The sequence below is a fragment of the Podarcis vaucheri genome (assembly GCF_965113315.1).
Source record: "Podarcis vaucheri genome assembly, chromosome: 7".
In the NCBI taxonomy this organism is placed as follows: Eukaryota; Metazoa; Chordata; class Lepidosauria; order Squamata; family Lacertidae; genus Podarcis; species Podarcis vaucheri.
Window position 1 is genome coordinate 75,876,392 of NC_138765.1, and position 17,580 is coordinate 75,893,971.

Here is a 17,580-nt window from a genome sequence, read left to right on the forward strand (position 1 = left end):
CAGAGTAGCACTCAAATGAGCTTGTGGGGAGGATGAGCTGGCTTCAGCCACTGGGTCAGGAGATGACCCTCTCTTGGCTTCAAATCTCACAGAGGCCTCTGGGCTTTGCCAGAGACACTGTTTCTTAACCAACTTGGAAGAACCTTCTCATGGTTTGGGCTTTTTCAGGCTACAGGTTGAGATGGTGTTGGCTTTTGGTGGATGTTCTCCCACGGGGGGGATGTTGAGGATACCCTGCATGTAGAAAAACCTAGCATGGGACGGATGTCAACCTGGCAGAGGGTTTCGCTTTGTGTGCGAGAGAGAGAATTCAGATGTGTGCATCTTCCACCTCTAATATGACAGCTAGGAGCAGCACTGACCTCCAGATTTTGTAGGTGGTTGTGACGCTAATTGCTCGTTGCATTTTAGCACTGCCCGCTCGGTGCGATTGGCTCCCAAGGCCTTGGGCAAATGTGGTCGGAGCCCTGGTGTTTGCAGCCGCCAGCCTGATTGCCTTGGGGAGGAGCCAATGGTTAAGCGACCAAAGTTGCTGGGCCCTCCTCTGTGACAGACATGTGGGAGGCCTGTGGCCCGCCAGGTGTTGCTGAAGTACAACCCCAATCACCCCATGCTAGTTGGGGCTGATGGGAGTTGTAGTTCAGCAATATCTGGAGGGCCAAAGGTTCCCCTAGCTCTGCCACTGCAGAATCTTTTCCCGTGTCAAAGAAAAAGAGCATGTCACATAATAGCTGAGATGTGGTTTATGGCTGGGTTTGAGAGGCCCCCGCTCAAATCTTTCCCAAATCCTTTTGCCTCAGCCCAGAGGCGAATGCTAGTGCCTTTTCCAAATCGGCCGTGGCTCACTTCATAAAGTCACAGGCTTCTCGATTTCCAACTTAACAAAGGAATATTGGTGAGGTTGAAAGGCTCTTAGACTTCTAAAACCCACTTCGTTCCTTTTTTAAAAAAACCTTTGCCACAGGCTCAGAATAAAGGGGGACTTCCTGAGGATTAAGAATGTGATATTTCCCCTTTCTCTCCCCCTCTTAAAAAAAATCAAATCAAATCTGGGCTGCTGCATTTATTCCCCTTTCGTAGGTTTTAAAAAACCCACCCACCAAATAACTTGATTCCTGGTTCTGCTGGATGATTTAAAGTAGTTGCCGAGGGTGGGGTAGCAAAAGCGGAGAGCATTAAACCCATGAGCCATGTAGCTTAGATAATCAGTAAATATGTGCTTTGATCAATTTTATCTGCAAATAGGTATGGAATAGTTGAAGCTAACTGGATAGATCCATATCTTTGGAAAGGAGATCTTGTATTGGGGAGGCGGGGGCGGGGGGGCGGTGCAGATGACGCGCGGTAAGGAATGACTTAATATCTGTATTTATAAAAACACTTTGGAGATTTTGTGTTTATTTTCCTTCTCTCCCCCCCTTTTTCCCCTTCCTTTTTTTGATTGAATTTTATTTATAATCGTTCTTCAAGTCGGGCTCCTGTACATGCTTTTCATCTGCTCTCTCAGCACGAGAAGATCTTAAATGTATCTGTTTCTACAAAGGCTTCTGTCTTCTCTGTTAGGAACTGTGTGGTGTGCTTTTTATCTTTTTTTTTTTTTAAAAAAAAGAAAGCCCTGGGGGCTGAGGATCGAACCTGGTCTCACTTGCATGCAAGGCTGGTTATCCGCAACAGAGCAAAGCTCACCCTTCTCCAGAGCTCTCCCCTAGGCTGAACATCCTTCCCTTTCCTCCATATACTCTGTATTCCAGCAGCAAGTTCTGCCCTAAGAAAAACCAGCAGCAGGTTAACAGCAGCTGAATTCCAAGGCTTTTATAGAGTGTCAAAATTCAAGCAGATGTGCATAGCTAAACTAAACAGCACCTGTTGCGTTGTGATCATGAGCTGTGAAGGGTCTGAAGTCCTGATGGGTAGGGGCAGCTCAGTACAGTGGTGCCCCGCAAGACGAATGCCTCGCAAGACGAAAGGGTTTTCCGTTTTTGAGCTGCTTCGCAAAACGATTTTCCCTATGGGCTGGCTTTGCAAGACGAAAACGTCTTGCAAGTGTTCCGATTTTTTTCCGCTCCCCCCCCCCTTTTCCTAAGCTGCTAATAGCCTTTTAGCCGGTAATCCGCTAAGCCTTTAATAGCCGCTAAGCCTTTAATAACCGCTAAACCGCTAATAGCGCTAATCCGCTAAGCAGCTAATAGGGTTGCTTCGCAAGACGAAAAAAACCGCTAGACGAAGAGGCTCGCGGAACGGATTAATTTCGTCTTGCGAGGCACCACTGTATCCTTATTTTTTTTTATCTTACAGCAAATCCTCTCCACTCATGTCTAGCTTGCAACAACAAGATCTAGAAACTTGAGTTTTTTGGCGGGGTGGGGGGCGGATTGGGAACCAGCCACAAACTCACCTTTGTAGTAGTAGTTTGTGTGTTTTTTAGATTGCATGTGGTTTGTGTAGGGCAGTGCAGGTAGAGCACTTCAGAACATCAAAACAACCTACCCTGAAGATTTATAGCCAGCCTTTCTGTTCAAATGGATCTCTGAGGCACCCCAGCAAATCAAAACAGGGAAAGTAAAATAACAGGCAAATTAAGTTGTCGGCAGAAGAGCGTCCCTGTTGGAAATCAGGACAATTATCTCCCATTAAAAGCCTGAGCAAACAAAATGGCTTTTCCCCCCAGGAGCCTGAGAGGAAACATCAGTTGCTAGGAGAGCAAATTTGGAGGAAGCCTTCAGAGGTAAGCTTGTGATTACATGAGCTCTGCATTTACCAAACGGCCTTAGCTCACTGGTAGGGCATCTGCTTTGCATGCAGAATATCCAGCGTTCAGTCTCCAGGTACGGCTGGGAATGTCCCCTGCCCGAAGTAGTCTGTTCCCAGTTTAAGGCTGCTTTCTGCTTTTCGAATGCCCACGAGTTTTATCACATGATAGTGGGGGAGTTTGATTCAGTTCAGTTTCAAGGCAGAATCCTTCCTTTCCAAAACCATCAGTGAACCAGAACGCAGCCGTTCTTTGAACTGAAGATTGGAAAAGTGAGTCACTGAAACGAGAGATTCTCCCTCCCCAATCCTGCAGCATTTAACAACAGCCCTTTAAAGTTAGGTCGTGGTTCGCACACTTGCATTGCAGAGAAGGTACTGAGGTCTGGAGATGACTTTTCAGACAAGGCCATTTAGCGAAGCACAACTGGAACCAAGGGGATTCCTGTTTGCCTCTTGCTGTGTTAACTGCTAGGCTGTGCTGCCTCTGTCGGTCTCACAAAGCTGAAGTCTGGGCAGAGTTCTACATTGTGTGCAGGGAATCAGAGGCACCGCCCTCTTCGTACCCCTCCTTGCGACTCTGTCCCAAATTCCATGAATTCATGCGGTTGATACAAATTTAGAAAGGTCTCGCATACTTCCACGGTACAGTGATGTGGTGCAAACCCTGGGTTTCTGTCCTCTTCTCACCCCTTCCCTGGCGTGCATACGTCTTAACGTTAGGAATGCGAAAACTTCCCTCCTGGATCCGATCAAGAGGCCTCCCTGACCCAGCATCCTCCTCCCAGCAACATCCAACCTGATGAGACTTTGGGAAAGCTCTCAGGCAATGAAATTCCCTTCCGAGCTTGTGGGATTTAAAGAACATAAGAACGTGCTGGATCAGGCCAGTGGCTCATGCAGTCCAGCATCCTGTTCTTACAGTTGCTGACCAGATGCCCGTAGGGAAACAAGCAAACAGGACCTGAGGACAAGGGTACTCTCCCCATCTTGCAGTTTCTGGAAAGAGAGATACTGAATCTCAACCATCATGGCTGCTCACCATGGATAATTATAGCTATATACAGTGTTACATACATTTCAGGTTAAAAACGCTAACCCAGAAATAGTACCTCGGGTTAAGAACTTTGCTTCAGGAGGAGAACAGAAATCGTGCTCCAGCAGCGCAGCGGCGGCAGCAGGAGGCCCCATTAGCTAAAGTGGACCTCCAGAACAAATTAAGTACTTAACCCGAGATACCACTGTATACCGTATTGGCCCGAATATAAGCCGCTCCCTTAAAATTCCACATGCGCTCACACCCGTTCCATTTTACCGTATGCCTGTTTCAGCAGTGATACCACAAAAGCCAGTTATTGTAAGGTAGCTTATATAAGTGAGTCTTATATTCAGGCCAATACGATATATTCATGTTATTAACAGGCTCGTTCTCTGAACATAGAGCCTTACACAGCTAAAATGGCATCACCCATGTGGAGGGAGAGGGTGTCAGCAGGCTTGGGGTACCCCTAAGGTTTGTTGAAGTACACAAAAAAGTTTGGTGGTGGGGTTTTGGTGGTGGTTGTGGGGGTAGAACCAAGCGTAGAACAAACTAATAAAGAGCTGAGCATGCTCAGTGGCCACAGAATGCTGAGCAGGGAAGGGTGGGGAGGAAAATAGTGGGGGGGGGAATGGAATGGAATAGCCTTGAAGAGGGAATGGCTGGCGGGAGCATTCCATGCCGCCACATTCTGCTCCCTCTTGCCATTCCTACCCAGGAAGGATGTTGAGATTTTGTGTTTGTGGGTTTTGAGGCATCGCTGTCAAAAGGACAGGGTTCTTCAGCATGTGTGTATTTTGTGAAGCTGAAACTCTTACGGCTCACAAGTTCCAGGCCAGATGGTAAGCCTCTCATTTGAAACCGTTCCCGTTTTTTTTTTTTTTTTGTTGTTTTTTTTTAAATCAAGGAAATATATTCTCAACCAATGGCAGCAGCAGAGTCCCTCTGAGCCTGGAATCCGCCCGGCAGTTGGACCACAGCACTTGGGCCCTGTTCCGGGTGGAGTAAATATTTATTTAGGCAAGGATTCCAGAGTCGGGGTGGCGAGAGGATGAAACGAAGGGTGCAGAGTTCAGAGCCCGGCTCTAGGTCTTTTAATCCTGGACCGCAGATGTCTTGGATAAGAGCCTAGAACCTTTTCCCCAGAAAGGGATGGAGCTCAGAGGTTGCAGCAGGTGTGGGAATCCTTTGACATTCTGGATGTTGCTGCTGCTGCTGATTCCTCACCCTTTTGCAACGCGAAAACACAATATTAAAAACAGTTTTGTTTTGTTTTTTGAAAACGTAGTCACGCTGATCGTGCAGAGAACCTCTGGCATTCCAGATGTCTCTGAACTACCACTCCCATCAGCCCCAGCAAGCATAGCCAATGGCCAGAGGGGTGAGGGGAGTTGCAGTCTGGTGACGCCTGGAGTCTCTGAGGGCCACAATCCTGACATCTAGACTACTGGGCTACATGGAACTAAGGGTCTGACCCCTCCTGTGTCCTAAGGGAAGGGCCCATAGTGGTAGAGCCCCTGCTTTGCATGCAGAAGGTCCCAAGTTCAAATCCCCAGCATCTCAGGGTAGGGCTGCGAATGTCCCCTGCCCAAAAGCCAGCAACAAGCCTTCCATTGCTATTCTTTCCCTTGCACCTGAGATTTACAGGTAGACTGCCCCTGTACAAGGAGTGTCTGTTCCCAATTATCATGGAATAGTAAGAGCTGAAAGGGTCCCTGAGGATCATCTAATCCAGCGATGGCCAAACTTGGCCCTCCAGCTGTTTTGGGACTACAACTCCCATCATCCTTAGCTAACGGGACCAGTTGTCAGGGATGATGGGAATTGTGGTCCCGAAACGGCTGGAGAGCCAAGTTTGGCCATCACTGATCTAATCCAACCCCCTGCAATGTAGGGATATGCAGCTGTACCGTAAAGGGATCAAACCTACATGAGAGTTTGATGGCCATCTGCCATGGTTGCTTTAGTTGAGTTTCCTGCATTGCAGGGGGTTGGACTAGATGACCCTTGGGGCCCCTTACAACTCTACGATTCTGTGATCTTGGCATTAGGGGACCACTCTATTAACCAGAATGGATGTGCTGCCTTGCAGGATCAAACCTCAGGGCTGCATCCAGTCCTATTCCTACTTGAGAGAAGACCCATTGAAAACAATGAGCATGGCTAACCTAGGCCCATTCACTTCAATGGGTCTACTCTGAGTAGGACTTAGCTGGACAAGATCCAAGGCCCATAAAGTCCTGAGTTCTGTTGACTAGGCTGAGCTGTTATTTTCAACAGATCTACCATTAATTTCAGTAGACCTACTCAAGAAGTATACAGTGGTGCCCCGCAAGACGAATGCCTCGCAAGACGGAAAACTCGCTAGAAGAAAGGTTTTTCCGTTTTTGAGCTGCTTCGCAAGACAAATTTCCCTATGGGCTTGCTTCGCAAGACGAAAACGTCTTGCAAGTTTGTTTCCTTTTTCTTAACACCGTTAATACAGTTGCGACTTGACTTCGAGAAGCAACTCATAGAATGCAGTGTACATAGTAGCCTTTTTTGAGGTTTTTAAAAGACTTTGGTGATTTTTGAAGCTTTTCCAAAACTTCTTTTGCAGCCATTTGGTAAGTTAAGCTTTTAAAACTTTTTTGGGGGGTTTGGATTTTGGGTTGGGGTGTTTGGAATTCAAGGACTTGGTGTTGGGAAGGGGTTTGCAAGAATCTGGAAGCTTGTGTGTTTTTTTCCTGCATTTTTATGATTTTCTGTGACCATTGGGCCACTCTGCTGTTTTTTAAAAAAAATTCTGGGTTTGAATTTTGAAATGCTCTTTACAGTATGTGTGACTTTAAAGAGCGCTTAATAAACTCTTGTTGTACCAAATTTGGCTTTGTTTGGACTTTTTTTGACCATAGGAACGCATTAATTGATTTTCAATGCATTCCTATGGGAAACCGTGCTTCGCAAGACGAAAAATTCGCTAGACGAAAAAATTCGCGGAATGAATTAATTTCGTCTTGCGAGGCACCACTGTAGCTTACTTGGATGAGCCCTGTTGTAAATAATTTGAGAGCTGGGAACTTCCTGATCTACTGTAAATCACCCAGCAGATCTTGCTCTGCCTTCTGTCCAACCCTGAGACAGCAGGACAATTCCCATCTGTGCGTGTATGTGTGTGTTTCATTAGTCGTGATAGTTTTTTGAATGGAGCCTCCTTGCTCAGGAGCAGTTTACCTCTTGATACCAGAATGTGGGGTTGGGGCAAACAGGTAGGCCGTCCCCTTCACATCCTACTAGTGAGCTTCCTACACATCTGGCCGGACACTGTTGACTTCTTCTCAATGAGCATGTGTGTATGTGCGCTCTCTTTTTAATCCACGAGGTGGCGCCGCGATACTATCCAAGTTTAAATGAGCGTGATGGATCCCTCAAGCCATTTACCTATACCTTGCATCCGATTGCTAGGGATTCTCAATTCAGAAGTGTTCTCCATTTCTCTTGTCTCACCTGGCCAGCGGAGAAAGTAGAGAAGGAGGAGAAATAATAATGCTTCTTGCATGCGCTGTTTGATCTCATCCCACTAGTCCAGGGGTCAGCAACATTTTTCAGCCGTGGGCCGTTCCACCGTTCCCCAGAGACGCATTTTAAATAAAAGCACACATTCCAGTCATGTAAAAACACCAGACAGGCCCCACAAATAACCCAGAGGTGCATTTTAAATAAAAGGACACATTCTATTCATGTAAATCATGTTGCTTCCCGGACAGTCTGTAGGCCGGATTGAGAAGGCGATTGGGCCGCATCCAGCCCACAGGCCTTAGGTTGCCTATCCCTGCACTAGTCTGCACACCCTTTGGGGACCATGGGGAGGCATAACTCGGTGGCAAAATACTTGCTCCAGGTTCATGGCATCTGTAGGTGAGAAGGATCAGGTGATGGGAAAAACCTCTGCTGGAGCCCCTGGAGAGTTGCTGCCTGTCTGGGAGCCAGTGTGGTGTAGTGGTTAAGAGCGGTACACTCGTAATCTGGTGAACTGGGTTCGATTCCCCGCTCCTCCACATGCTGCTGGGTGACCTTGGGCTAGTCACACTTCTCTGAAGTCTCTCAGCCTCACTCACCTTACAGAGTGTTTGTTGTGGGGAAGGAAGGGAAAGGAGATTGTTAGCCGCTTTGAGACTCCTTAGGGTAGTGATAAAGCGGGATATCAAATCCAAACTCCTCCTCTTCTTCTGTCAGAGTAGGCATGGGGTAGATCAGGGGTCTACTACCCCTAGTGTTGAAATCTGTAGGCTTCTGAATACCAGTTGCTGGAAGACAACAGGAGGGGAGAGGGCTCTTGTGCCTGGCTCCTGCTTTTGAGCTTCCCAGAGGCATGTGGCTGGCCACAGGATGCTGAACTAGATTTGGCCTGATTCATTAGAATCATAGAGTTGGAAGAGACCACAAGGGCCATCGAGTCCAACCCCCTGCCAAGCAGGAAACACCATCAGAGCACTCCTGACATATGGTTGTCAAGCCTCTGCTTAAAGACCTCCAAAGTAGGAGACTCCACAACACTCCTTGGCAGCAAATTCCACTGTCGAACAGCTCTTACTGTCAGGAAGTTCTTCCTAATGTTTAGGTGGAATCTTCTTTCTTGTAGTTTGGATCCATTGCTCCGTGTCCGCTTCTCTGGAGCAGCAGAAAACAACCTTTCTCCCTCCTCTATGTGACATCCTTTTATATATTTGAACATGGCTATCATATCACCCCTTAACCTCCTCTTCTCCAGGCCAAACATGCCCAGCTCCCTTAGCCGTTCCTCATAAGGCATCGTTTCCGGGCCTTTAACCATTTTGGTTGCCTTCCTCTGGACACGTTCCAGTTTGTCAGTGTCCTTCTTGAATTGTGGTGCCCAGAACTGGACACAGTACTCCAGGTGAGGTCTGACCAGAGCAGAATACAGTGGCACTATTACTTCCCTTGATCTAGATGCTATACTCCTATTGATGCAGCCCAGAATTGCATTGGCTTTTTTAGCTGCCGCGTCACACATTAGAACAGAGTTTCCCAATTCTTTCAGCTTATCTGGAAGCAGTTTCACACATCAATAGATCTTTTGTGTCTAAAATAACTTCAAAACGGGAAGGCGCTATAGACCAGTGTTTTCCAAACTTGGGTCTCTAGTTGTTGTTGGACTACAACTCCCATCATCCATAGCTGGGGAGACCAGTGGTCAGGGATGATGGGAGCTGTAGTCCAACAACAGCTGGAGACCCAAGTTTGGGAAGCCCTGCATTGATTCTTCCTCCTCTCCCTCCCAGTTCCTGCTTAGCCACTGCATTGCTTTGAAAAAAATGTTGTTGGCATCCGTCTGTCTCCAGAGACAATGGAGTGCGCTTCCAGGGGTGAAGTCAAACCACTGCAAAAGTGACGTTCCCCAGGGCGCAAGTCTGGGCAGGGTGTATGGACAGTTGGATCGCAACGACCTACAAAATAATTCCTGCTCATGGCACTCCTCCTTGCATTGCTTTTCAGGTCTTGATTGGAAAGTACAGTGCTTAACTCTTTCTTTGAAAGGGGGTCCCTTTAGCAAACATCTTTTATGACAAGAGATTCTCCTCCTGCAAGCAGGCATTGCAGAAAATGAAACAACCCAAAGACAATGTTGCGTTGACCTTCTAAAACTGCAGAGGAACATGGCCCTTCATACCTCTTTATATGGCCCTCAAAACTCTCCCCCAAGCCACAGCCCTGCTTCACTCCCCCCTCCCTTTGAGTACTTTTCTCTGGTTGGAAACATTTCCTCGGACTCTGATTGTGCCTCTTGCTTCTTTCTATGGAGGGCAAAGACGTGTGTAGAAACCAGCCTACTGTACACAGGCAAAATTTGCATCTGTTGCTCTGCCCATGTTTGCCTCTGGCCCCGCCCACCACTCATGTGCGGCCATGTGAAAGTTGTCCAGAAGGGAATGTGGCCCCTGCAATAGATTCCTTATCTCTGCTGTAGGGGCTTCAGATGAGATTTGGTGAGAGCGAATGCCATTCTCATAGTAATTTTTCAATATGCAAGAGAGGATGGCAACAAATTGTTGTAGCATGGAATGGCACATTTTAGAATTCCATCTGCTCCATTCTTCCTCCCCAGTTTTCTCACTCCTCAATAGCTGATACCGGTGGTAGGTGTGCAGAAGAAACTTGAGTTTTGTTTCCATTTTTACAAGAAACAACCCAATTCTCATCTTTCCAGTCGGTGTGCGCAAACTGAAACATCACTATCCCTTGAAGTTCACACTTCCCCAAATTTTGCAATGCAGCTGTCCTAGTGAAAATAACCTTAAAAAATGCATGGCATGAGTGGAAATGCCTTGCAAAAATGTGCAGATGGGCCTAAACTAAAAAACCAATGAATTTTCATGGGCATTTTATTTCATAAAATTCATAAACCACTTGATTCTTTTTTAAAAAACACCACCACAACCCAAAGTGGTTTACAAAAACATAGCATAAAATAATTGGTAAAAACCAATCATATGTTCAAAAAATCAAAACCAGCAATAAACGAAAAACGCACCAGCATTCTAGAGATCTGGGTAGAATTTTTCAAACAACGATGTTCTTTAGCTGGTGCCAAAAAGAGTACGGTGAGGGTATCAATAGGTAGGGAGGTTCAAATTGTAGGTGCAGTTGCACTAAAAGATGGATTTCTTACAGATGCAGAACCGGAATCATGTGGCACTTGTAACAACAGATTGAAGCGGTTGAAAGGCACCCTCGAAAATAAACTGATCCCAAGTTGTTAAGGGCTTTGTACACCAATAGCAACACCTCAAACTTGACCCTGTGGCAAACCAACAACTGGTTCAGATCAGGTGTTAGACCTCGCTCCTGTCAGCATTCTGCACTTCCCGTGAAGGAAGGGGGAAAAGTTTCGAAAAGCTGAATGTTGTGGTCAGTCCAGAACCTGAGAGGCCAGGGTTTCAAATCCCCGCTCGGCCACGAAGCTCGCTGGGCGACCTGGGGGTCAGTCACTGCCTCTTATCTGGACCTATCTCACAGGGTCCTTGTGGGGAATTAAATGGTGGGGTTAAACCACGTGAACCGCCTTGAGCTCCTGGGGGTGGGGGAAGGTGGGATATACTGTAAATGCAATAAATAAATACAGTGGTACCTCGGGTTAAGTACTGTATTTTTCACTCTATAAGACGCACCAGACCACAAGACGCACCTAGTTTTTGGAGGAGGAAAACAAGGAAAAAAATATTCTGAATCTCAGAAGCCAGAATAGCAAGAGGGATTGCTGCGCAGTGAAAGCAGCGATCCCTCTTGCTGTTCTGGCTTCTGGGATAGCTGCACAGCCTGCTTTTGCTCCATAAGATGCACACACATTTCCCCTTACTTTTTAGGAGGGAAAAAGTGAGTCTTATAGAGCAAAAAATGCGGTACTTAATTTGTTCTGGAGGTCCGTACTTAACCTGAAACTGTTCTTAACCTGAAGCACCACTTTAGCTAATGGGGCCTGCTGCTGCTGCACAATTTCTGTTCTCATCCTGAAGCAAAGTTCTTAACCTGAAGCACTATTTCTGGGTTAGCGGAGTCTGTAACCTGAAGCGTATGTAACCTAAAGCATATGTAACCCGAGGTACCACTGTAAAGATAAATAATGAAAAGGCAGACCATCCCTACATCACCATGGGCAAACTCGGCCCTCCAAATGTTTTGGGACTACAACTCCCATCATCCCTGACCACCGGTCCTGTTAGCTAGGGATGATGGGAGTTGTATTCCCAAAACATCTGGAGGGCCGAGTTTGCCTATGCCTGCCCAGAACCTTCCTGGACTGGATAGCTCAGTTGGCTAGAGCATGCTGCTGATAACGCCAAGGTTGCAAGTTTGATCCCCGTATGGGATGGCTGCATGTTTCTACATTGCCGGGGGTCAGACTAGATGATCCTCAGAGCCCCTTCCGACTCTATGATTCTATGAATGGATAAATATTTAACAGGCTCCCCCCCCTCCACCTCCCGGCTGCTTCCAGCTCACATCATCTTTTCTCCTGCCCTTCCCCTTGCATAAATAGCTATCTTGCATTCCTCGAGAACTATGTAGCAAGCCATTCTCCGCTAATAATATTTAACTTTCCTTGGCGTCTCCTGGCAGTTTTTGTTCAGGTTAGTTCTAGACGGCCCCGCGAGTTTGTAAGTGTACTTGATGACACGTTAATAGGACGATCTGTCATATTGCAGCTAAACAGCCCAGACGGTTCCGCAGACCGTGGCAAGGATTGGCGTTCTTTGCGACGGATCTTTCCTCCCCCCCCCCCGCCTGCCTAGAACACACCTAACATTTCCGCACCCCTCAAAAAGGCCCGGAGTCTGCATGCAACTTTTCCTTAAGCATGTCTAGAGTCGAACCTTTTAAGTATTCGGCACCAAAAGGTAAACAAACCCAAAGCCAAGCTGACCTGGCAGCTGCAATTGGGATAAATTATGGGGATGTCAGTATTTTTATTTTTATTTTAATACTTTTTAAATGCTTATTACAATGTGTTGCAAACCTTATTGCTGCAGGGAACTCCCCCCGTCCCCATCCCAGATCTGCCTGCTAAAGAACACCCCAGGTTTGTTAAAAAATGAAATGAATGAATATCAGCTTGTGAAGGATGTCCTAACTTAGCCCAGGCTCATATAAATGTAGATGAGATCATGGAGCTGTATTTATTGTTGTTGTTAATAATAATAATAATAATAATAATAATAATAATAATAATAATAATGTATTTATTAAATTTGTATACCATCCTATACCCGCAGGTCTCAGGGCAGTTTGCAACATAAAATCACAATTAAAAAAATCACAGAATACATAATAAAAATAAGAACAAGAACAACTCAATAATACTCTCTCCCCAACACATTTTAAAAGAGCGTTGGATGTCAATCAGCTGAAGAGTTGGAAGGTACCCCAAGGGTCATCTAGTCCAGGCATCCTCAAACTCGGCCCTCCAGATGTTTTGGGACTACAACTCCCATCATCCCTAGCTAACAGGTCCAGTGGCCAGGGATGATGGGACTTGTAGTCCCAAAACATCTGGAGGGCTGAGTTTGGGGGTGCCTGATCTAGTCCAACCCCCTGCAATGCAGATGCTCCCCCACCCCCCAAAGATTCAAAAGGAAAAATGGGAGAAAAATGTAGATGGAAATAAACCAAAATTAAATCCAGCAAGCAAATGTGAAGTTCAGCATTTAGGCAAAGCAACAACCGAATGCACAGAAAGTACAGAAGAGGAGGCACTGTCTGGCTTGGCAGTGGCCAATACGAAAAGGCTGTTGGGATCGCAGCCATTCACAAGGTGTGCAGCTTAGGGGGCACAGCTGAGTAGTGGAGCACGTGCTTTGCATGCAGAAGGTCCTAGGTTGATTCCTTGGCATCTCCAGGTAGGGCTGAGAGAGATCTGTGTCCGAATCCGTGGAGAGTCACTGCCAGTCAGTGAAGACCTGACTCAAAATGGCAGCTTCCTAGATTGCTCATCTGACCGTGAGTTGGCAGCGTGATGCAGCTGCAAAAAGGGCGAATGCGATTTTAGGCTCCACGAGTTTCCAACTATGATTAGCCCCACTTTTATTCTGCGCTGACCAAACCTCCTCCTTTGAGGCACCACACTTTAAGGAAGGTTGCAGATGGATTGGAATGGGCTGCTGGAGGGCCACAGAGGCGATTTGGGGGGTAGAGAAAATAAAGAAACATTACTGAACCTGGATGAGCCTGGAGAGGAGAAGACAAGGGGAGGCACGATCGCCCTCTTCTCTGTTGCCCCTTGTAGAACTCAGTAGGAGGGTGACTTGGCTCTGCCTGCCATTGTCTCTGGCGCCACCTACTGTCGGGCTCCCTGCTTTCTACCCTACCAGTCCCAATAGGCACCAGCCCTCACTGATTAAAATAGGTAGGTAGAATAGATTAAACCATTCACTGTCTGGAGAAGCAATCTGACCCAGGAGAACACGACATTGCCATTCCCATTTAAAGTTGTACCCTGTTATTTCAGAGTATTGGCAACCGTCCATTCAAGCCGATGTTGTTCTAGTCTAACACTGTGGGGGTATTGTTTTTGTCTGTTATTGCGGCATGCGTTTTTGTGTTTATATTATATAGTTATGTTTGTGTTTTTATATAGTAAACCACCCTGTGATCCTTGGATGATGGCAGTATAGAACTTTAATAAATAATACTAATAATAATCTCCAGGTAGGGCTATTGTTGTTGTTTAGTCGTTTAGTCGTGTCCGACTCTTCGTGATCCCATGGACCAGAGCACGCCAGACCCTCCTGTCTTCCACTGCCTCTCGCAGTTTGGTCAAACTCATGCTAGTAGCTTCAAGAACACTATCCAACCATCTCGTCCTCTGTTGTCCCCTTCTCCTTGTGCCCTCCATCTTTCCCAACATCAGGGTCTTTTCCAGGGAGTCTTCTCTTCTCATGAGGTGGCCAAAGTATTGGAGCCGCAGCTTCAGGATCTGTCCTTCCAGTGAGCACTCAGGGCTGATTTCCTTCAGAATGGAGAGGTTTGATCTTCTTGCAGTCCATGGGACTCTCAAGAGTCTCCTCCAGCACCATAATTCAAAAGCATCAATTCTTCGGGTAGGGCTGACCCCTATCTGAATCTCTGGACAGATGGTCTCAGGTTCAATCCCTGCCATCTCCAGGCAGTGCTATGAATGTCCCCTGCCTGACATCATGGGGGCTGCAGCCAGCCAGTGTAGACAATACAGGGCTAGTAGGACCAGTGGCCTAAGTCAGGAGAAGCCAGCTGTCTACATTCTTAAAAGGTAGGTAGCCAGCTTCATCATCATCATCATTTTTATTTATACCCCGCCCTTCCCAGCCAGAGCCAGGCTCAGGGCGGCTAACACCAGTAAAATTACAGTAAAATCATAATAGGGCTGTGGGGGGGGGGGGACGACCAATTTCAAAATCCAGGTTAAAATGCAGTTTAAAATGCAGCCTCATTTTAAAAGTAGCCCATAGATCCAAACCATAAGGGGAGGGACAACATAAGGGTCATACTGAGTCCAAACCAAAGGCGAGGTGGAACAGCTCTGTCCTGCAGGCCCTGTGGAAAGATGTCAAGTCCCGCAGGGCCCTCGTCTCTTGTGACAGAGCGTTCCACCAAGTCGGGGCCAGTACTGAAAAGGCCCTGGCTCTAGTTGCGACCAATCTAACCACCTTGCGACCTGGGACCTCCAAAATGTTGTCATTTGTGGACCTTAAGGTCCTCCGCGGGGCATACCAGGCGAGGCGGTCCCATAGGTACGTGGGTCCTAGGCCACAGAGGGCTTTAAAGGTCAAAACCAGCACCTAAAACCTGACTCTGTACACCACCGGGAGCCAGCGCAGTTGGTAAAACACTGGATGAATGTGATCCCGTGGCAAGGACCCTGTAAGGAGTTTCTGGGTCAGCTTCAAGGGCAGCCCTGCGCAGAGCGAGTTATAATAATCAAGCCTGTTGAATAATAGAGGACAAGCCTGTTGATGGCAGAGGCAGTAAGCCAGCCCTGTTGCATTTGGGTGCCTGGGCGCCTTTCCTAAAGTCCTGCCCTTCTGGTGCCACTGCATGAAACCTCATTGATTGCCCCTTCTCCTGTGCTCCCAGTTAAGAGCTGGATCGCCAACATGCCAAGATCTGCCCTTGACCTCAGCGAACCCGCATCCCTCACTTTGTTAAGTCCGGCAAGGTGCTATACCTCGGATAGCTCCGTTGGCAAAGCGCGAGACTCTTAATCTCGGGGTTGTGGGTTCGAGTCTTGCAGAAGATTCCTGCATGGCAGGGGGTTGGACTAGATGACCCTTGTGGTCCCATCTCTTCCCAAATTCTATGAAAGCTAACAGTGCTCCATTGATACAGCGTTCTCTGCTGAGAAGCGGCGATCCCAGTCTGAGATAATGGGGAAGAGAGTTTTTGGAAGGGGCTAGGTGGGAGGGAACGCACAGAGAGACATTTCTGATTTAAATGTTCTTTGGCACAGAGAAAGATTCCACTTATCCACCAGTCTCCCCTTAATAGGAGTCTGAAAAGACCAGCCCCAACAGCTCATTAGAATGCGATCCCTCCCTCTCTGGCTGGGTCTCACCTCCCTCCCTCCTTCAAGTTGATGGGAAACTCTCCCACAAAACTAGTATTTATTTGCCGAGCTACAACCAAGGAGGCTTTTGCCGGTCTGCTGCTGGCGGGAAAGGAACGGAGAGCAGACGGGCATTTGGAAAACGGTCGAGAGCAAAAAAAAGAAAGAGACCCAATTAGAGAGAGAACGAGGATTTGGACCCCGGTGTTTGGAGTTAACGGGATCGAGGCTGGGAAGGTTGTTTTCTTCCCTATGGAGGGGATTGCCAAATCGTCCATCTACAAATTTCTGCGCCCAGAAAAAGTGAGATAGCTGACTTTGAGCACTTTTGATGCCTTTGAGAGCTTCCCAGTTCAATCGGTTTCAACATCTGCAAACAGGAAGGTTTCCCACTGGTAAGGATCGGACCTTTCTTTCTTGCTGAGTTCAAGGTGGACAGAGAGCGAAGGCTGAGTGGATGTTTTCCGTGTCAGGAGGCGAACTTTCCCAGCAAGCGGCAAAGATCGAAAATTCGTGAGGGTGCTCCCACCCTCAATCTGCTTTCAATTCCTTGTGTGCGTGGTTTTATTTTGCTATTTCTTCCCTTCACCAGCTGCTGTTTTGAATCTAGAGATCTGAAGACGTTTGGGTGAGGAAGGAGACTTAAATGTGAAATACTGGACAGGTGTCCACTGAACTCCACCAGTCAGTCAGATTCTGGGTTTGCGTCTTCCCAAGCTGATGTTATCAAGGAGTAACTTCAAACCGTGAGTTGTTTTGGCTGTGCAAAACCTGATCAACCATCTGTTCCAAAGGGGCATCAAATTTGCTCACCGCGATCATTCTCTGCCCACGAACGGACTCAGCTGGCAAGGCCAGGACTAAACTGCATTGCACGTTTGGTTTTTTAAGAGGCGAAAGGAAGCAAACCACGTTTCTCTCCGAAGACTCACAGGCATTTTGATTTTCCTCTCTGGAGGGTGTTCTCTCTCTCTCTCTCTCTCTCTCCATTTGAAAGATGTCCGGCAAAGCCAAGATAAAATGTTGGACTTGGATAGTTTTGGCAGCCTTGGTGTGCCAAGAGTTTTTCCACATCCGAGTTGCGGTGGCCAAGAAAGAGAGAAAGAAGCCAAAGGAGCCTAATCAGTACACAGAGCCTTTCAACGGGACTCTTTCCAACAGCGAAGAACTCAACACGCACTCCAAGGTAGCTATCCAAATATATATGCTTGTTCTCAGCTCCTCTTTGCAGTCAATCCTCAAGCGTCAGGTGGAGGGGGGTGGGGTGGAATCTCTTTTTAAAAATATATTTTTCATCCACGTGACAGCACAGTTGGATTCCCATTTCACAGATGGGAAAACTGAGGATGACGTAAAGTTAGGTGGCAAAGGCGCAGAACCTAAACACAGGCAGGGTTAAGAAGAGATAATTTCATTTCCATGCCACTCAAGTTTGACAATAGCTCTGTTTGCTGAAGGTTGTTCTTTAAATGCATGAAAAATTCTCACTTTTTTTGGGGGGGGTGTGCACTTTCTGAAAAATTATGCATTTTGTATGCCTTTGCTACTTAAGGATAACACCGCTTTGTAGGTGTTTTCCCACCATAAAATGCCATTTTTTTTAAAAAAAAAAATCGGAATTGGAAGAAGCACGCAACCCATTTTGTTAACTCTGTTCTGATCAGTTTGTGAATTAGGTCAGAGGTCAGTTTCTTTAAAATGCAAAACAAATAAAATT

The 17,580-nt window shown here is 46.9% G+C and overlaps 1 protein-coding gene and 1 long non-coding RNA gene across 3 annotated transcripts in view; one reads left to right on the forward strand and one right to left on the reverse strand.

Annotated features, from left to right (window-relative positions):
- LOC309536595 overlaps positions 1-17,580 on the reverse strand; it is a 157,374-nt gene that overhangs the window by 137,252 nt on the left and 2,542 nt on the right. The gene's annotated exons all lie outside the window — the stretch shown is intronic.
- The window catches only part of C1QTNF12 (C1q and TNF related 12), a 37,082-nt gene continuing 35,349 nt past the window's right edge, over positions 15,848-17,580 (forward strand). Inside the window, exon 1 of one of the 2 annotated variants that reach the window (XM_082230459.1) lies at positions 15,848-17,049. In XM_082230459.1, coding sequence (XP_082086585.1) covers positions 16,861-17,049 — 189 coding nt within the window. In that variant the 5' untranslated portion in view covers positions 15,848-16,860. The remainder of the gene's footprint in view (positions 17,050-17,580) is intronic. The other variant, XM_082230458.1, reaches the window with a different exon arrangement.